Source organism: Manduca sexta, chromosome 23, assembly GCF_014839805.1.
Source record: "Manduca sexta isolate Smith_Timp_Sample1 chromosome 23, JHU_Msex_v1.0, whole genome shotgun sequence".
NCBI lineage: Eukaryota > Metazoa > Arthropoda > Insecta > Lepidoptera > Sphingidae > Manduca > Manduca sexta.
The window spans coordinates 6,476,145-6,496,268 of record NC_051137.1 but is presented as its reverse complement, the minus strand read 5'-3'; the positions used below and the strand labels follow the sequence as shown (position 1 = coordinate 6,496,268).

General features: G+C 33.4%; 2 protein-coding genes across 5 annotated transcripts in view; one reads left to right on the top strand and one right to left on the bottom strand.

Annotated features, from left to right (window-relative positions):
* The first annotated feature begins 207 nt into the window (after positions 1 to 207).
* Positions 208 to 19,136, top strand: LOC115449698 (profilin). Of its 2 annotated transcripts, none has more exons than XM_037441976.1 (4): positions 208 to 476; positions 2,691 to 2,862; positions 6,393 to 6,492; positions 19,120 to 19,136. In XM_037441976.1, exons 1-3 carry the CDS (start codon positions 366 to 368, stop codon positions 6,488 to 6,490), a joined length of 381 nt encoding a protein of 126 aa, XP_037297873.1. In that variant the 5' UTR covers positions 208 to 365; the 3' UTR covers positions 6,491 to 6,492; positions 19,120 to 19,136. The 2 variants fall into 2 exon arrangements, with proteins under 2 accessions (XP_037297873.1, XP_030033425.1); XM_030177565.2 differs by lacking the exon at positions 19,120 to 19,136 and adding an exon at positions 8,208 to 9,229.
* LOC115451286 overlaps positions 9,295 to 20,124 on the bottom strand; it is a 115,057-nt gene continuing 104,227 nt past the window's right edge. For all 3 annotated transcript variants that reach the window (XM_037441973.1, XM_037441975.1, XM_037441974.1), the window contains 2 exons: positions 17,185 to 17,256; positions 9,295 to 10,129 (listed from right to left, as the gene is read on the bottom strand). In XM_037441973.1, coding sequence (XP_037297870.1) covers positions 10,041 to 10,129; positions 17,185 to 17,256 — 161 coding nt within the window. In that variant the 3' untranslated portion in view covers positions 9,295 to 10,040. The remainder of the gene's footprint in view (positions 10,130 to 17,184; positions 17,257 to 20,124) is intronic.

Sequence of the window (20,124 nt, the reverse complement as noted above, 5' to 3'; positions counted from 1 at the left end):
AATATTTATCGCAGAATTTGCAAGACGGATTACCAATACTGCACACATAAATTCATCAATCGAAGTCTATGGTTTAGTCACCGTCATGCATTGTCAGTCACCTTGTCGAGACATACAGCAAGTTTGAGCGTAAATAGGACCCTTTTGTTTTCCACAATAAATTTGTCTTTGGATGTAGTACAGTCACGAAAATAGACAATTTATTAAATTTATTACGTTGGCAGTACTGAACTTCCGGTTGTGTCTATGTCTACGCCTGCCATTTTGAAACGGCAGTGCTTTTTGTTCGTGTGGAGCGCTTGCTCGCTGTGAGGAGTAGATTGTGTTAGTCAAGTGTAGTTTTATTTTAATCGAACTTATTCAAAATGAGCTGGCAAGATTATGTCGACAAACAGTTAATGGCATCCAGATGTGTTACAAAGGCTGCGATTGCCGGTCACGATGGAAATGTCTGGGCTAAGTCGGAAGGCTTTGAAGTAAGTTCCATAATTTATTCTAAAGCTCCTTGTGGCTATCGATTTCTTAAAATCTGTATAATTTATGCAATACTAAATTTTTATTGTCATGTAGGTCTAAACATAGATCTTTGGGTGACGAATTCTTTATCCGGCAACTTTGACAAGATGGCGACATGTGGCAGGCAATTCAAATTGGAAACTAGTAATTCTCCGCCCTAACTTGTTCTAGAATTGTTCAGTTTACTCCCAATAAAGGCGGCGTCATATGTTATTTTAATATTTTTCATTTAAACTATTTTTAAAAGGGACATCAAGAGCGTTAGACCGATTTGCCGGCCGGTATTTTTTGTCGAAGGCCAACGCCAATAGATTTAGTAGTCTGCTATTGAATTAAAATTACTTACACAAATTATATAAATCCGACATGGATTGTTTATATATTTTTTATCATCATTTTAATGTATTATATAGGTGTGATTTACTTATTCATACGATATTGAAAGTTCCACTAAAACAATACATTTACCAAAAAAAAAACTTTCGTAGTTATAAAAAAAATAATCAAGCGTCGGATTCGAGGAGTTTTTTTGAGTCGTGAAAACCAACGCCTTATTGATTTATGCGACTCCAAAATTTCGGGTGCGGTATATTTAATACCGACCTGCTGGAGGTCTTATTAAGCCACATGGTGAAACATAAAAATTCCGAACGTAAAGATTATATGTGAACAATATGAATGTATAAAATTTGTTAGGTTTGTGAAGTTTATTAAGAGAATACTATTAGGGTTTTCCAATACCATATTTTTATTGATATCGTTAAAACTGCAGTTGAATTACAAACTCATTGTAATTGTATACATTTTGGAAAAATCAATTAAAAGGTGAAATTTACGTCATGGTATTAATATTTAATCAAATACAAACATTTTTTTATTTATTCCAAGAAATAATTTATGTGGGTTAAGGTTTTAATTTTGATGTAATAGAAATAGATTATTTTATACTCATAATATTTTACCTAAGATAAGATATTCAAGAAGAATTAATTAGATTTCGAGATTATTAGTCTACATAGTATGAAAGACATATAAATTATTTTTTTCAATAATATGTTACCATACATTATTTTATGTTGATATACAACTATTATTTTTGTAGTGTCATCATGATTAATAGAAATGACTTTAATGAATTGTGGGAGCTTTGGTTGCAATTATCCATATAGCTTAAAAAATGTAGATGTAATGTTATTGTATGATATTGTGATAGACTGCACAGTTAGTCTGAAAAGTAGTTGAACAAATTCAAAGGTTGAAATCTCCTATATTTATGCCTTTACCCAACATACCTCATAAAGCACCATAATCATAAACTAATATTTTTTATTTATGTAGATAAAAAAAGTGTTAACTAACTTAACATGTATAGGTGTATTTCTATAGTTATTTAACTGATTGCATAGTATCTGAAACACTAAAGGCTCATAATGGAGGCTGAAGGGTATATGGGTATAAACCTAAGCTCAATTCATAAGCCTTTAGGTATTAAGAGGTACTGATTAAGCAAATTAAATTATTTTGTCCATACTGAATATTTGAGTAAAAATTGGCAGATCTTCATATTAAGTATAATTGTTCTGATATTTGAAATAAACTATATGTGAAAATTTACAAATATAACAGGATAGGGTGTGGTTATCATTTGGTTCCCCATTTTTATAACACAGTAAATTCAGTAGGGTTAGGCAACATCAATATAATAGTTGGGTGTGGTTGCTGAACATTTGCATTTATCCTTTGTTGTTTTGTGGTCCAAATTTATTAGTAATTATTTGTAAAAATTTGGTTAAATTGAATAAACTTAGTATTTATCCAATAGCTAGGTATTTCGGTAAATAATTAACAAAAGGAAAGGAATATGTTGAATATTACCAGTTATATGTAACTGTTCTGCCTCTAGTTGGAACTTTTAATTATCTGAAAAAAATATAATTAGGAAAGAAACATGTAAATAATAATTTTGTTTTTGTTAATGTAAATATTACTACTTTATGAATATGGCGTATTTTATTGTTTTTTTATTTTTCTAGTGTACAGGGATATAACATTTCAGAGAGTATAATGATTATAATGTGGTGTAGAGTTGAAACCAGTGCAACCATAGTTTACCAAGCTGATTTAGTAATATAACCCCTTAATTAAGTATGATTAACGTAAATTTTTGTTGGCAGATATCAAAAGACGAAGTGGCAAAAATAGTAGCTGGCTTCGACAATGAATCACTTTTAACAAGCGGCGGCGTGACGATAGCGGGCACGCGGTACATCTACCTCAGTGGTACAGACCGTATCATACGCGCGAAACTTGGCAAGGTCGGCGTGCATTGCATGAAGACGCAGCAAGGTATGTATCCTAACTAACAGCTGTAAGAAACTAACATGACATTCGGTGATGTATTATGTGTACCGTGATGCGTCATTTTTGTCTAAAATTACCATCATGTGTAAAGAATCAATTTGTCGTAATAACAAGACCATTAGGTAAGTTGTCGCTAACCGCTATACTGTAACATACCACTATATATTAGAGACATTGTTTTCCTTCTTTTTTTGGAAATGAAGAAATTTTAAAAAGATGTAGGTGTTACGCGTTAACATGGGGGTAATGCAGCAGGCGGAATAAGTTTTTGTATATTAATTTTAGTGCTTATAATTTTACATGATAGGAGATATATCATAATAATAATATATATTTTAGTTAAAAAATTGTGATTTTCTTAGTATAACTGGATAAACTAAAAGCAAGTGTTGATTGACCAAATAGTTCGTTAATCGTTATACCAGGCGGTGCGTAGAGGTGACGTCATACGGAATGGCCGCTGTTTAAAAGCGTATAATCATTCGTTGAAATAAAAATATATTCGTTTTTACATAATTGGATACGTTTCACTTACCTCTCAGTTAACACGTAACTTAGGTTTCCTTTTTTATTTTAGGGAAAGCGATTAGTATACAATTAAGTCAAAATTATGCTACCACTATTCAAATAATATTATAGCATACCATTGGTTTTTATTTCGAAAGGAAAGGTTACAATCACCTGTTTTTGAAGAAATTTTTGAAAAGTGGTCGTTCATTAGGGCTGGTCACGAAACCGATGTAATGTCCTTATTTTATTAATGGTAAATCTGTGAGTTTGCCATATATGTAATATATGCATTTCTGTTCATTGTCTCTAGACATTAGTATAACATCGAGTAAACTAAATAATTAAAGTGTAAAAAGACAGGAGTTTCTTGAACTTTGCATCGTTTATTTGACACAAGGATCGATGATAACATTGGCGTTAGTTCATGTATTTTCCAGCAATGTACTAGAAAAGCAAATAAATATAGATACAGTAATTTATCAATAAAGCAGTGGCGAAGGGTGAAATTTTTCAAAAGGTTTTCAAAAATACCTTAATTTACATATTGGGGCCAATTTAAAGGAAAACAAAAATCAAGCAAACGTGAATAAACCTAAAAAGGAAGCCGGTAGGAATCGGGTTGTATGGACACTTCGCCACTGCAATAAAGTCTGTTTAATAATATTATGTTATTTAGTAAATAACAGGGGTGATATTTTTCACGAAACAGACAGGGTGGGTATTAAAACAGTTTTTCCTTCTCGGCGTGTTGTATGACACATACATGTTTCGTCTGATCCTATTGCACGAGAAGTGACGTGTGGTCAGTGGCACATTTTATTATCATGATATTAAAATTATATTTATTTTATTTCTTATTTATACATAAATACAACAATTAAATTATTAATTAGTTCACGAACTTAGTATTTAAGTTTCGATGATAGCGTTGCTCGCACACACATTTTAAAACATTTACAAACCACTACCACGATTGTTTAAAAATTCTCTGTACGTCACTCCATTCCTCTGATTTTATTATTTTTTTCCATACAAACGTTGTTCGGAAAGAATTGGTTCCAACGATAAGAGCACCTATTGTATACTATAGATTTACCGTTTTTCGGTTGCCTTTTGGTAGCTCTAAATTTTAAATCTACGTACACTTATTTCGGCCAGAGTTGTAAGATCCGAATAAATGGCAAACTATAGTGCGTTGGCATAATCTAGCATCATATTAGTGAAACATTTTTAAATGGGATTACTAGTTTTAGCGATAAAAACCCCAAATCCAAACTGTACGTTTTTGTAATTAAGAAAATATTATAAATTGCAGAATATTGTGATACTCTAAAGTAAACTATCTCATAGAACCTGGTTAAGGCGCTCACTGTAGCAAAACTGTGCTCTAAACCTTATTTTTAGCAAATGTTAGAAATTGATATATTGATTGATACATGTAGAAAAATAAAGAAAAAAATATATTTCTGCTATTTGCTATCTTAACTTTGATTGTTCCTTATATTTTATAATTTGGATATTGCTTTAATAATTTCACTAAGAAAATCTTACTAAAACTGACGATTCTGCAGATATCCACCTAAAGTTCATACCATTTTAGTTTGCAACAAAAAGGATTTTTTGGGTAGTTTAAATTTTTTTAAAAAGACGTAAAATAGATTTTGTTAAAAAAAATATTGTAAATCTGCATTTTTCTGCCCGTAACTCATGCGCCGAAAAAGCATGGAAGGAATGCTCAAGGTCGTTTGCTCGGGGGAGGGTCTAAATAATTGTATTTTCCATTATTAAAATATTCGTGAAAGCTTTGTGGCGCGTTTCTAGGTACTTATGTCTTGTAAGAACATTTAGGATCTGATACGCTCGAACTGGCTTACTTTAGCAGATAATTATGTATTAGCATCAGGCATTGAAATTTCATTAACTAGATACACGGTATCAAGCCAAAAGTTTCTTCTTTACAGTAGAGATTCCGAATAATACATTTCTACTGACGTTTCATAACGTGATCCCTTATCACCTTTTATTTATTATGTAGGCATAGCTGATATTATTATATTATATTATCTAACACTATGATAAACTAGAAATTACAAACTGTAGAAGTATGAGGTGCTGTTAACCAATATTAAGCAAAAAGTTAGATTTTAGAAAATTAGATTACAATTAACAATTACGATTACAATATGTAATTTGCAATCAGAATAATAATGAAAATTTTGTAATGCTTAGCGAAAATTTATATAATTTTTTATTACGATAAATTTTTGTTTTCCATACATGATTTATGTCGAGGAGTTGAAATAAAACAATAAAATGTGCAGAATCAATTAGATTTTTTATTTTATTTATCAGATTATTAATACTTAATTGTACTTTAAAATTAGATTTTAGGACAACTCTCTTTTCAAACTATTCGTCGGATGCGATAGATTGATCATTATTGCGTATGAAAATACTCTGTCAAAAAAAGAATGCGGAACGCTCTCACAAAAGTAATCATGTGTTTGTGTAAACGATTGCAATTGGTGTGAATGTAACTGGATTACATTTAGTTTGATTACATGTAATCCTAAGTACTATTCTAATTACAAAAGTAATCATTTACGCTCTACATTCCTGTTACCCTTATACATATGAAATCCCAATAACTCTTAAACGCCTGTCGGTACAACAAAACTTTTTTCTATGATTTGACTTGGTGACCATTCTGTAATCTATGCGCCATTTTCAATAAACGATCCCAATTGTTATTTTTAACCATCGCGAAAACGGACCACTCTTAACGTATTTGTAATGCTTACAAATGATTGACGTGTCTATTATCGATATTGGATGGAAGATTAAAATTTGGAGCGTATATTGAAAACGCGGTCGTAGCCTGATCTCTTAATGTTGACCTGAGACATAATGCATATCGGGATACAATCACAACCGATCCTTGGGTTCCTTGTATTGATAAAGTATATATTTTTATCCATGGAGTACATTAATGCATTTTGTTGCAGCCGTCGTTATTTCTCTGTATGAAGAACCCATCCAACCCCAGCAAGCCGCATCCGTAGTCGAGAAGTTAGGAGACTATTTAATTACCTGTGGTTATTAGAGGTAAGTTAAACATATCAACCAACCAACGATATTTATATAAACATCGCCGTGTTCATGACCCTTGTTTAACCTAACACCCTTTTTGATTTAAACAATCATCTTAGGTTTATATAGAGTAATAACATATTTAATGTGATTACAAAGTTCTGATTGCTACTAATAGGTATTCCTTTTATGACACTTAAAAAAAAATGTATGAGAAAATATTTTATGTCAATATTCATTAATAAGATTAAATTTGCTTAATTTTTAGCAAGTACAAAATATATTATGCAGAATTGCTACAAGAAGTAAAAAAAAAATAACTCGCTCCGATTACGAAACCAGTTCATGTACTTAAAACCCTACCATTTGACTTTCTAAACTTCATTCAATAGGCTGTGATTTTTATGAAACTATACTAAAAATTGTTTCTTGTTCGAAAATTATGACCAAAGATTTTTTCGTAACCTGTATTATTCGACAAAATGATGTTATTTAATAATACCCACAAAGATAATAATAATCTTCATTTGTAAAACTATTATTTACACTAATCTTACCTCAGTGGCATTCAGAAGTTCACATCTTACACCAAAGTTATTTTATTGTTCTGCGATAGAATTATTTGTGTATTATTTGCACCACCCTACGCAATTTTTAAGAAGTAATGTCCATAAAAGCAAAAAATGTGTACTTATTATATATTTTTTTATACACGGAAAAGGTGGATGAATCTACATTTTTTTTTATAATGACCCGTATTAAAATAAAAAAAACCGGAAAAATTATACGTAAATATCGGAGGCATTGATGTAATACTTTACATTTTTATATTTTAATTGTTATTTGTTTCACATTGTTCAATTTCATAAAATTACAATTTTATTAATGATGATACATTTATAAATTTTGATAACAATGTTGAAATTATAATTGCGAAAGTTTACTAAGATGCTGTATGTTAGAAATAAACGCAACATCTGCTTAGGAAGAAAATTAGCACAGAGATACACCATGTACTTGAGTATTGGGTAATTATGTCGCGGAAAAGTATAATACCGCGAAAGAAATACATTCTGGCAAAACCACAAGCAACACTTAATCAACGCGAGTCTCTGGCGGCAGATCGGTGCGAGACCCTCTCATTCGATTGCCGAAAGAGGTTAATGATTTTAACTTGTGCTCTTGCAAAGGGCACCGCGCGGGGCGGTAACTCCGTTCCCTATAAGGCCGCCACTGGTAGGTAATACATAGTCATAAATGTAACAGTAGAAAATAATTTAAACAACTAGTGATTTGAGTCTTTTTGCTACGACTTTTTTCTTTATTAACAAAATTAAAACACGCCTGCGTAGCAAAAGGCGCATTCGAAGGCAGCAGCTGCGCTTCGTAGACTTAACTCTATCTCAGAACTGTGGGGAATATTAAACTGTATAACTGTATTATTAGCATACTTTAGTTGAAAATTATATTATAACAAGATTTATTGTGTGCTTAAAATCATAATGATTGAGTTTAATTTTTAAATCCTTTACATGGTAATCATATTATGTATGGAGTTGTCAAATTGCGAAGTTTAAATTTATTTCGGGCTTTTTTTTATCATTGGTCTGATTAGTTTATCTGATTAAAATTAAATAGATCCTTTGACACGCTACGTCTTTGTCTCAAGTAGGTCGTTCTATTGCAGCACACTATGATAGAAATAAAGGAAATTCTTTCTTTTTTTACAGATCGAAGCGCGCCGTGATCTAAGAATACTATAAGATAATATTTTTTCCACAGGGAAATAAGTAACTGCATTTTGTATATTCTATAAAGTGATAAGGACCGTTCAGTTTCATTGTTTTGATATTTGATAAATTATGGCGCCATAAGTGAGATGCGTTTAGTAACTGTATGCAGATGCGATTACTTTGCGGATTCTGGACTCTTTTTATACGCTCACCGCTTCCACAAAGTAATTGCTATTGTAAAATGGTTTAAAATTGTATTTTATAAATTTGCTTTTATCGACCAGTATAGTGAAGCATTTTCAGCTTTGCATAACCGGTCTCAAAGCATGATGTATAGAGATTTTTTTTAGATTTCTTTTCAAGCATCGTGATACTTAATAATTTACCTCGCGTAAAATTCTGAAGTGTCGAATGATAAGGTTCAGTTCGCTGATCTTTCGGAGGCCATCCAGCTAGACAACCGTTGCCCATAGAAATGAGATGCTTGACAAGAATTTGTAATAACCGCGTCATGGAATTATGAATGAAGTTATCCAACCTATATTATATTACCTGCATATAATTATAAATAAGCATTTGTGTAAGGGCTTGTTACGAATTGTAGAACTGAAGACACTGTAACCCAAGGTATTACACGTTAAATGAAAAATCTCTAGTCCCACTGGAACCATCGTGTGAGTTAAATCCGATACATCAGTGCGAGACGGCGGGCGAGCCCCACGCTGCGTCGCGCGGCTCCGGGCCCTATATACCCGCTATTGCAAATATCTGCTATGCTTTTTGTTGTGCCGCGTTTATATCTTGTGTAGTTATAAATAAACATTTTGCATTCTGTTCTACTTTACCTCTTAGCTGCCGAAAATAGAAGCGCTCAAGTACTCTATATCCTCAAACAAGGCTTGCAGTAATCGAAGGGTGCATATTGTTTATATTTGATATTACTACTATAGCTTTGTACATTGTTTCTGATAAGCGATGGGAACTGTGTCTATCTAATAATAAAATGATTTGTATTATAATCCATTGTTTCTTTTTCAACACTCCTTTAAGGTTAGCTCGTGCAAGGATGGAAGTAAAACCAATGTTTATTGCTAATGAACTTTTTTTTGACAAAATCTACAATAATAAGAGTTAAGTACACTCGAATACAAGGATTGGTATAAAATGTTAAACTTGTAGCAAATTCTATTAAAGTGACCTTGGTTCTTTAGAATTTTATTACACGCAAAGATTAATTGCCATAAATCTCTTACCTTAAAATGATTACAGAAAACGCATTTTAAGGAAAAATAGTATTTTGATTGATGTGTTCTATTCCAATAATAATTTTGCATACATTGAATACTATATTGTTTACAAAGATATTCTGGAAATAAGACATTTAATTTCTATTTCTTTATCTACATTTTCTACATTTCTATTTATATAAAATAAATTGATTTATTAGTAAAGGTCCTAATGGGATTACAAATAAATTATAAGTTTAATAACACGTCGATTAGACAAATTAGTATTAGCACTATACATTAGATACTTATAATGTGAAAAATATAGTTCAACAAATTAAATCTTATGGTCTTCTTACAAACTTTAAGCAGTTTGACTTAACTCATTTTCATGCGTTCGTATTTATTTTTGTTTTCGATTGGTTTGTTTGCATCACGAGGTTTACACACATTAGTTAAAATAAATACCATTTAACAGTTTTACGTCACGATTTATACATTTGTTTTTCATTTGAAGTTGTGCTTCCATATCTGCATTTTCTTCACAAGATTTATTGAATAGTCGTATATTTCATGTAGGTCTTCAATTCTTGTATTTATCATTTCACGGATGTTCCAATGAATAATGGCGCGATTTTTTCCACAGACTTCTGAAGAATCCTTTGCGTTGTTTTTGACCGGGATGGTCCTCTCCTGTTAACAAATGATAAAACATAAATTTATTATATTATTTTTCGTTGCAAGGTGAACGAACATAATAACAAGTTGCATATCGCGTCCTTCCTGCATCATATGTTACAATTGTTGCAGTTTGCTAGTTAGTGATAGCTTATCATTTCTCAATACATAATAGTCATTTTAGTTTAATACCGATAAATTGAACACCGCATATACAAATACACCAAATGGACCGGCAGTTTCAAACAACTATATATTTTTTCATAAAATATTAAAGTAGGTATGGATAATTATTTTATATATTATTTTAATAATTTCATTTTCACTAAATGTACGCTTACAATATGAGAGACGGCGGCCAAGACCAAAAGAGAAAATGTCAAGTGTGTAATAGCTTTATGTAAGACGTTTTATTGTCACCGCTACGGTGAACGACACGGTCGATACGGAGTCGCATGCAAAAACTGTTCCCAGTACAATATTTGATCCTACTGGTTAAAATGTATATCGCGATGACCGAACTGTAATCACCAAACTAACCAAGTTGTAATTGATAATTAACGTTTAATTGTTATCTTGTTTGAATTTCACTTATTTTTATCACCGTTATACTGGTTTAGTTCTGTAATAAATTACACAAAAAATTCAGTTGTAGAGAGCTATGTTCAACCAAAACTAATTAGCTGATTTTTTTGTAAAATATGAACATGCTCTAGATATAAATCAGAAATCACGAGACCGTAAAATAGTATTCGAAAATTATTAATCCTAATATTTTTTTTAATAAAATAGGAAACAGCAAGTATATTTACTTAATTGCTATTTTTGTATATATGATAGTATCGGTGACATAACCATTATAACATTAAGTGGATGAATGGATGCGTAACTTCCACGCCAACTTGAAGCGAGTGTTACGCCACCCAGATAGCACTGCAACTGTCACCCTAATATTAAATGATGTTAAGAAGTCTCATAAAACTCCTTCATCACATTGGTTGGCCATGCACATCGTCAACAGGAACGATAGTTCGTGCAAACCGACGTTTGTCGACAGAAAGAGGCAGAAAGCAGTGGTGCATATAAGAGACCTATGGCCTACCACCTAGTTAGAAAATAGTAGTTGGGGCGTTAGTAGGGCATATAAAAATAAACTGGTAAGAGTAGTTTCCAGCACACGTCCCAAATGCCATGCACGCTGCCCAAAATAGTCTTGAACCGAGGGCACGTACAATGTTACACTTGATATTCGACTCGGCAGATGAAAAAATTTTATTTATCAGTATTTTTTAAATTAAGTATAGATTATTTGTTAGGTTTCATTTATATGTATTTATATGTTTTTTTTTTTTATATTTAGTAAAGTATATGGTGATACTTGTTATTACATAGTTATTTACGATTTTGTTTACGACCTCTTGTAATCTACTCAAAATGATTTAATAGAGCACATAGTACATGTGCATGTGCTCTATAATATATTATAATGTGCAGTGAATTATACTTTCAAGCTATTAGGAAGCGCTAATCCCATAGAAATCATGTGGTAAAATAATTATGTTATATGTTCACTGCGAATAGGTACTGGAAGTGATAACAAATTTGCAACCACTGTTGCAACAGTTTTTAGTATCTTCGTGAATTATAATAAAAATAAAAAATAACTATTAATCAAATTTCATAATATCAAATTTCTTCTAAATTAAAAGTGAATCGTGTGAATGAGTCAGTACAGCATGAGACATAGCTTAAAATATACATAATTATTTTGAAGACTAAAGACATTTTAACTAATCGGGTCACAAAGCTGTGTTAGCGAAGTATGGAGGGTTGATGAGAGGAAGGAGGGACGCGTGGTGAGATGGGCGGCGCGCGGGGTTCAGGGGTCGTCGACACTTTGGTGAAGGACAGCGAGGTCGGTGCGTTCGCTTTCGTAGGCGCGCGACGGACGCCGATAGCATGGCGGCGGCTCGCGGCGGCGCGCGGCGGCGGCGACGGCCCCGCCGGCGCGGCGTATTGATCGCAGGTTCACAGCCTCCCGCAGTCAACCCGAGCTACATCCCTACTCGATCTCCTAAACATTTGTCACCGCATGAATTAACTCACTCACTGAATTTTGATTCAAACGTTTCAGACATTTTTAGATTCATTTTCTAAAACAAATTAATTACAACTTTTCACGCTTGAAATATTATTAAACAAAACTTCAATTCAAGAATGCAAAAAACACAAATTATAATAACATAATAAAGTAGGGCTATTTAAAATAATAGTTTTCGCAATGATAACTTAAGTAATACTTATTATGCTGTCATTATGTATTCTAATACTATACAGAAATAAAAAATGATCTCTGATTTTTGTTATTATAGGAAAGTCCATAATATTTGTAAAAGACTGTTTAGTCTTTTACTAATATTATGGACTATTATATACCCTGTTCAATGCGATGTCGGTTCATTAGATAAGTAGCTAATTTAATTTGCGATACGAGATTATATTTCAAAATTATCACTAGGCAAGTCTATTTGCAGTTCAACAACCTTCTAGATCATAAGCTCCCGCTTATCCTTGTTACAGCGGTAAGCAGAATTGTACCGCATATTCGTCAAGCTTATTCGATACAGGCGAGTCCCTTGGCAAACTAGACATGATTATTCAAACTAATTAGTGTTTTCTAAAAAAAAAAATACCTTAGCCAGACCTGGGAATTTCAGTACAAGTATGCTTCCACGAGGCCAATAAGAGGATACAAGAGTATACAGAAACGTAATATTACTTTAGCAGCCACACTGACCGCGACTGCCGCCATCTGCATCGGCGCCGTCTATTGTATCCGCAACATGATAGCTCTTGGCATTCACTTAGCAGGGACATTCCTGTTTTTAGTATCGGTTATTACTATTTTGTGATTCTATTAATGTGGATGTTTAATGAATTAGTTAGTAGACGGAATTGTGTGTTTTCCGCCATACATATCTATTATACCATGCGTTGATTCGTAAAAATCATGATATCTAAAAATATCCGAGTAGAACCCGTATTTTGAGCTGCGGAGAAACTCTATTTTTTAAATAAAACATTTTATTTTCCTGCCGAGCTTTAAAATATTATAATATAAATATACGAAAAGTAATTCTTTTTACTGAAATTTGATACACGGAATGAATATATTTATGTATTTCGTTCTATATGTCATGATTCAATCTCCCAAATTTATCAGTTGGCAAAGGCAGCCGTTTTGCTTGCAAAACATTCTAAATTCATTCATCTAGTACAAACATACCGATCATAGCTAATATTATGTAACGACTATCGCGTCTATATAGTTAGAAGCGTTGTGTCTATGTTTGCGCACAATATTGGTTATATTTACAATTTCCTATAACATAAATTGTCGCCACAGTCGATAAATGTTTATAATTAGCAATGTGACCTTTTATCTATTTACATACAAGTCATTAACCTTGTGTATTTAATATTTACGTTTATAGCTACAGTGAAACAAACATTAAGATAATATTCTGTATGCACCGTCGGAGATGCTTTCAAACCACAGTAGTTAACAATTCGATGCACTAATTAACAACTAGAAAGCCGAAAGAAAAGTATTTACCGTTCGTGGAAATACAAAATTAATTGTACCTATATCTATAGCTTTTGTTATTTGTTTTTTTTATGATAGCCTCACTGTATGTTTTTGCACTCTTATAGCAAAAGTTACTATTTAGATAGGAACAGTACACTTAGCTGTATTGTCTGTCTACGGTTTGCTGAGAGTAACGGATTGGCTAGATTCAACAACTATTGACGGCGCGCCGGACTCTATCGCCTAACATGATTCAACATATTTTTCTATAATATGACACCACAATGAATGTATGAATCCGTGAACATAATGTACACACCTCAATAGATTGTTATGATTTTTCATGAATTAAAATTTTCATTACATTTCTCATAAAATAGGAAGTGCGAACAATGCTTCTGGTTATGGTTATAATATGTTTTTATCATCACGTTGTAGGTTTATGTCATTTAGACAAAACTACAAACTACAAGATCATTATGTATAGCATATTCTGAAAGCATGACACCCACTTCAAGATACTGCACGAGATCGGTTACCTACGAGTAATTTAAGTTGCGACATTATTTGGTAGCCCATGCAGGGAATATTTTTAAACCGACGTTATGATTGGAGAAGAAAGATTGCTTTTTTACGTACTTACTTTCTCTGGTATTGTATATATAAATAACCTTGTGTTCGGTGCAGGCATATAGTAGCAGTAGATGGTAATAATTATGTACTTACAGAAGTTTGTTTCTAAGTATATGTACCTGTATTGTACATCAATATCGGTCCGGGCCACTCTCGCCTGACCGGTATGTGCTTTACTGCAGAGTATTAAGCATTTTTTTATTGTTTTGGAACCGAATTGGAGCTACCTTATCTACTGTTTGTTTTTAATAATATTGCTTGGAAAAAAAAAACGATAATGTACCAGTGATTTCGTATTCTGTTCTCAGAATATTTCTGCTTATTGAATAACTTACTTAAGTATATATTTAGTTCGAATAATCTATTTTTTAAGTAAATACTTTCTAAAACTGGTTTGATTGTATATGTTAATGCGCCACGAAACAAGATGGAGAATAGAATTTCTCTTTATATCTTAATAGCTTTGTAAACTAGTAAGAGCTCACTGGTATGTAAGTAGGTATAAATATAAATTATTAAATGCGTGTAATGGAGACGCCCAAGTTACAGGATAGGTATGTATCGTGATATTTTTATGCCAAGTTGAATGATCTCTCGAGATACAAGTGCGAAAAAAGTCTCGCCAAATGTGTTCGCAGTTAGCCGCCATTACTGTATGAATTATTAATTGTAGACAAACGGTAGGTAGATATGCTTGCTGTAAGTTCACTGCCCCTAATACCAAGTGGGGCCGACGCCATTCCAGACTTGCATGTGCACTTCTTCAAATTAGGCTAGATGTCGCCCTTGAAAAGTTATGTAGGTCTGTACGTCATGTTGGTATCTCTGACGAGTGGTGACGGTATAATGTCTACACTGTAGGTATTTTACTGTAAGTTACTAATATGAAACCGTTACAGCATTTCACATTTTTGTACGTAGAAAAAACAGTCACGACGCAAAAGGACGATGATCTAAGTTTTATTATAAACGTTAAGTACTGATTAGTAAATCTCATTCTGAGTAAGCATTTTTAATGATTCAGACTCAGGTTCTTAAATTCGTGAACCAGTATATACCTGAACTACAAAGATTACCTATTGATTGATATTGTTGATTGATTAGTACCTATTTGAGAATAAAAATATTTAATTAATAGGTAGGTGGGTCATTAATTATCACATTTTCATGTAAATTATTTAGACACTTGGAATTTAATTAAAGCTCATGCTTTTCAACCGTCATAGGTTGCGAGTCAGTTTACCCATTACCACCAGGCACCAGCTTCTACAATTATAAACTATTGGCTCATGGCTTTCCTATAGCTGGGAGGTAGAGGAGAGGGGAAGTGGGGTCAATTGCACAATGTATATTGTATACCCTCTTCCCCTGCCCTGTACCTTCTCGTTAATGGGTATATTTATATTGCTTTAAATATATAATGTACGTTCGTGCATATATACAATGTGTTTCCTGTTCAATAAAACAAAAAGGGAGGAAAATGATTAGCTAATAGAATTCTATAAATGCACGTGACATTAGGACATTGTGTTTGTTGGTAGCTGAGAATGTACAAATACAAACTCGTACACTAATTAAAAATTTCGGATGACTTGACTTATTCGTTCAACATACGCCACAAAGTATAACAATCACTAGGTAAATTTTCATTGTCTCGCGTAGAAACTAGAAATTTTCTATGACTATAATTAAAAAAAAAATATTCTAAAATTACTGAACTTTACTTTGAGGAATATGGCGGGCGTTGCCACAATATGACGGAACAGGGGCCGCCGATCTTCCGCCCGCAACGCCGCTATGATGCGCGCTGGTTACAATAATTTCATACAAAAATCATATTCTATGCGACGACGGATACGTCGCGTAATTTACATACAAACATTTTAAAATGGAAAGCCGTCATACTCAGTTCCGTCGAAGTGTAGCAATGTCCCCATGGCTACTTAGCGGTTTAGGAAATCATGAAATGTTTGTCGTAATTATATTGTTATTTCGAAAACATGTAACACCGAGCTGTAGACACGAAAAGCGGATGTCGCGCTATCTGTACTTCTGTTCCATTGATATGTCACGTCTAATGACATGGCAACATTATGTTTCAACGCTCTATTATCATATCTGTTGGGCGTAGGTGCCTTAACATTAGAAATAATGCGTATACAAAAACTACCCAACTTAAAAACGTTACGATGTAAGAAACAACGCTGACACTATGGTAAAGGCATTCAACGTTTAGTGAACTTTATTCGATTATTACTAGTCGACCAGTATTATTAATTTTATCACTGTTTACAGGAAATATTTTCTTAACCAGTCAGTGTGAACATAACTATATAAACATAATAACGCAAATATGACATGTAGGAATCAAGTAGCAAAGTGATAAAATGCTCTATACAAGTTTTATACACGGGTAGTCGAATTTCTAGAGGATTCCAATTTCCGCAAAAATATGGAAGGATGGGGTGCTCGGAGTGTCGCCCCTGCAACGAAGGGCCTGAGGCGGGGCGAGCGAGGGGTGCGCTACTCGAGGGGTGCCGGCTGCGGCTGCGCGGACCGCGCCGCAGCCCCCAGGGACGCGGCATGTGCGCACCACCCGACACCCTCCCGTTCCTACGCTTTGCAAACTTCGGACCCTTTACTTCCCGATTTAGAGCTCCGTTATGAGGTGTCTGTTTTAGCTACAACGTGCGATTATGAACTTGGTTACAACCGAAAAAATTAGCACTGTGATGGTTTTGCTAGCTTCATAGTTCATGAATCTATTATAATATAACGATGTCGTGGGACTCTAAATAGTTAAAAACGTGTCCTTTTTATGTTATTAAAAAAAGGAAATCGCGCTTACCGTTGGCCGAGCGTGCTGCTGGTGAAGTCGCTTCCTTGTTTCGAGAATTTTCTTTCTCCTTCCCGTTGTTCCCTAAAGCAAACAAAAGTAATTATTTTTATACGTAAATAACACAAATAAACAAATTACAACTGTAAAAGATGCTTTAAACTTTAAGAGTGCATTGACTTTTAGGCGGCTAAAACATGGCATGATTCCCGCAATAGTACCTAATAGTCTACAGAACTGTAGTACATCACGTGTCGTTTTTTTAAATATATGTAATTTTAGGGGTTTAGTACAGTCTTATGGAGATTTTGTCTAAGTCGTACAATAATTTGACTGTATCCCATCCTGATTAATATGTTTAAATTATTATAATATCAACCCTATATTATAGTAGGTATACTGTTCATTGTTAAGACACAAGTCTCATCAGTGATGTTACCTGCCTAGGGCCGCACCCCGGTCTAACGTGATATGGTAGATTCACATATCCTTCAAATTCTTATGTAGCTATTTTAGGTAGTAACGCAAGTTTAGTTTAAGTACATTATTTTCCTACACTTTTCTCTTTCACCAAGGGCTAGTCAAGGCACATATTAAGTACGTTGATCTAATTTTGAAAAGTCAGAAGTGTATGCCCCCGTTTGCAATAAGTCCAAGAATGTTATTTACAATTATGATTAAAATAATTGTTATAAATAAGGTTAATTTTGTGTAAATAAAATGATAAAATTAGTTCAATACTATTTGTAAAGAATTTGGTGGGTATACACCACGCAACGTCAAAAAAAAGAACTATTAATATTTAAAATTCATATTCTTATATGTTTACCAATGTATAGGGTGGAATTGACTCCCAAATATTTTTAGGTTCAATCCTAAAAAGAAATTAAAACCGAACCACAATTATTAGCCAGCATAATTTTGGCCACCGGTGACGTACGCATCATTCATTTATTATAAGTTTAGACTATAGGTTTAAGTACCGTCAGGTTTAGTCCAATTTGCCATAAAAATATTAGTGATTAATTCAGATTCCAGTAACAAGCTTGTTTTCCTCATTCTAATTGTTACACCCAATGCCAAATACAAAGTACCTATAATTAATTAATTTTAAAATATTTTCCGCTTTGTGCGCGTCCTCAGTCCCACGTAGTGTTCGCATTTATTTAAACTTATAGATACCATAACGTATTAAATCGTAATGGGTTATTTAAATTATACCAAAGTCAATTGAATTATCATTCATAAAGGTAATCATTCATCTGGTAAGGAGCGAGCCTATCACCATGCTGGGCAGAAATTCTGGACCGAAACTGAGTAGAAAAACCCTATATTACTTTGCCTGACCCAGGGGATCGAACCCGAGACCTTAGCACTGCAGTCGTATCGTAATGTCGACCACTACTACTACTACTATACTACTACGACCCAACAACCGACACAATTTGCAACTATTACATTAATATTTATTTTATGCCACTTAATTGACCGACATGACTAACATTATAAAACCGGATTCGAAAGTACGATTCCCTACTTTTCAAAATAGCTGTAGTAAGCACACTGTGACAACTGCTGCTGTCCTACTATATTAACTATCATTCGAGCTCGCTGCGAGCGTTGCCACTTTCCCCAACTAAGGCTCTGCAACACCAAATAGTGATGAACGATAGCAGGCACTAAATTGATGTCAAAATGATAAAGTCATCGATAACATAGCGTCTAGATCACCATTTAGCGGAATTTATTATGTCGACTTACCCACTCGTAATCGTAATCAATACATTATCTTTCAGTTATGTGAAAAATATATATGTTATTTTGTTTATTCAAGAAATTTGTGGATACCTTTCAATTTTGATATAAAATGTTACGCATATTATACATATTGTCCTCAAAATGTTAATGCGCTTTACTGTCATAAATAAATAATGTAATTTGTTGCAGTGTCCCTACCAGGCAGTGAAAACATTTGACAGTTTCAAGCTAGCAACATTAAAATCTGAACCGGAAACGTGTGGATGCGAATAGTGTAGTAGAGTGGTCCAATGTCTGCGCCGCATTGGATCGCATTCTCCGGAGGATCCTTTTTGCCTGTGCTGCCTGTCGGACCGGTTCTATTGCGATCGTTCACCCGAACAGACGCTGCACATTTACATCATTCGACTTTCATCTGCCTACAATGTTTCAAATCGTGAACACACGCCTAAGACATATCACACATAATATGACATTTAGAAGGAAAACAGTAACAGCGAATTTACCTTTAAGTATTATTATTTATAGTCACAATATAAAAAATAATAACGCTTTCGAAGGAATGAAAGAGTCACCGTGAACGTAAAGTAATTCTGTAACTAAGATAACTAGTATATTATACATTCATTTATGTATATGAACGCTGGAAAATAACCCTGTATAATTGTTTACTAAGGAACTCGTATTATTAATAAATTTAAATCTAAACTGCCTATATAGCTAGTATATTTCTTTAATGGTGATAAAATAAATGCTTTGCGCGAAAGGAAATTGTTCTTATTATCTCCAAGCTAGTTACATTTTTAGACATCCGTTGTGTCCATTGTTATTACAGTCAAAGTTGTTTATCTTTGAATATTGGTGCCATATCGTGCGGCACCAACGATAAGAATGTTATAAACTTGATAGTTAGCTGCATCAAAGCCCGACATGCGATTGTTTCGCGTGAAGGCAACAGAAGCAACGGCGACCTTGGCAGTGGCGTTGACTCGCGCGACCTTAAATCGCAACCGTCCATAGGCATACGAAGATTTTCTTGTGTAGCTATAAATAATACTTGCCTATAACGCAAAACACCACACACTTCGTTGGTTTATTAGTGTGATATAACCAATGTTATTTATTCTCTAATCATTATTGTTTTCATATAGTTTTATTTTGTAGTTCTAATGTAATTTTTATTAAATTAACCTT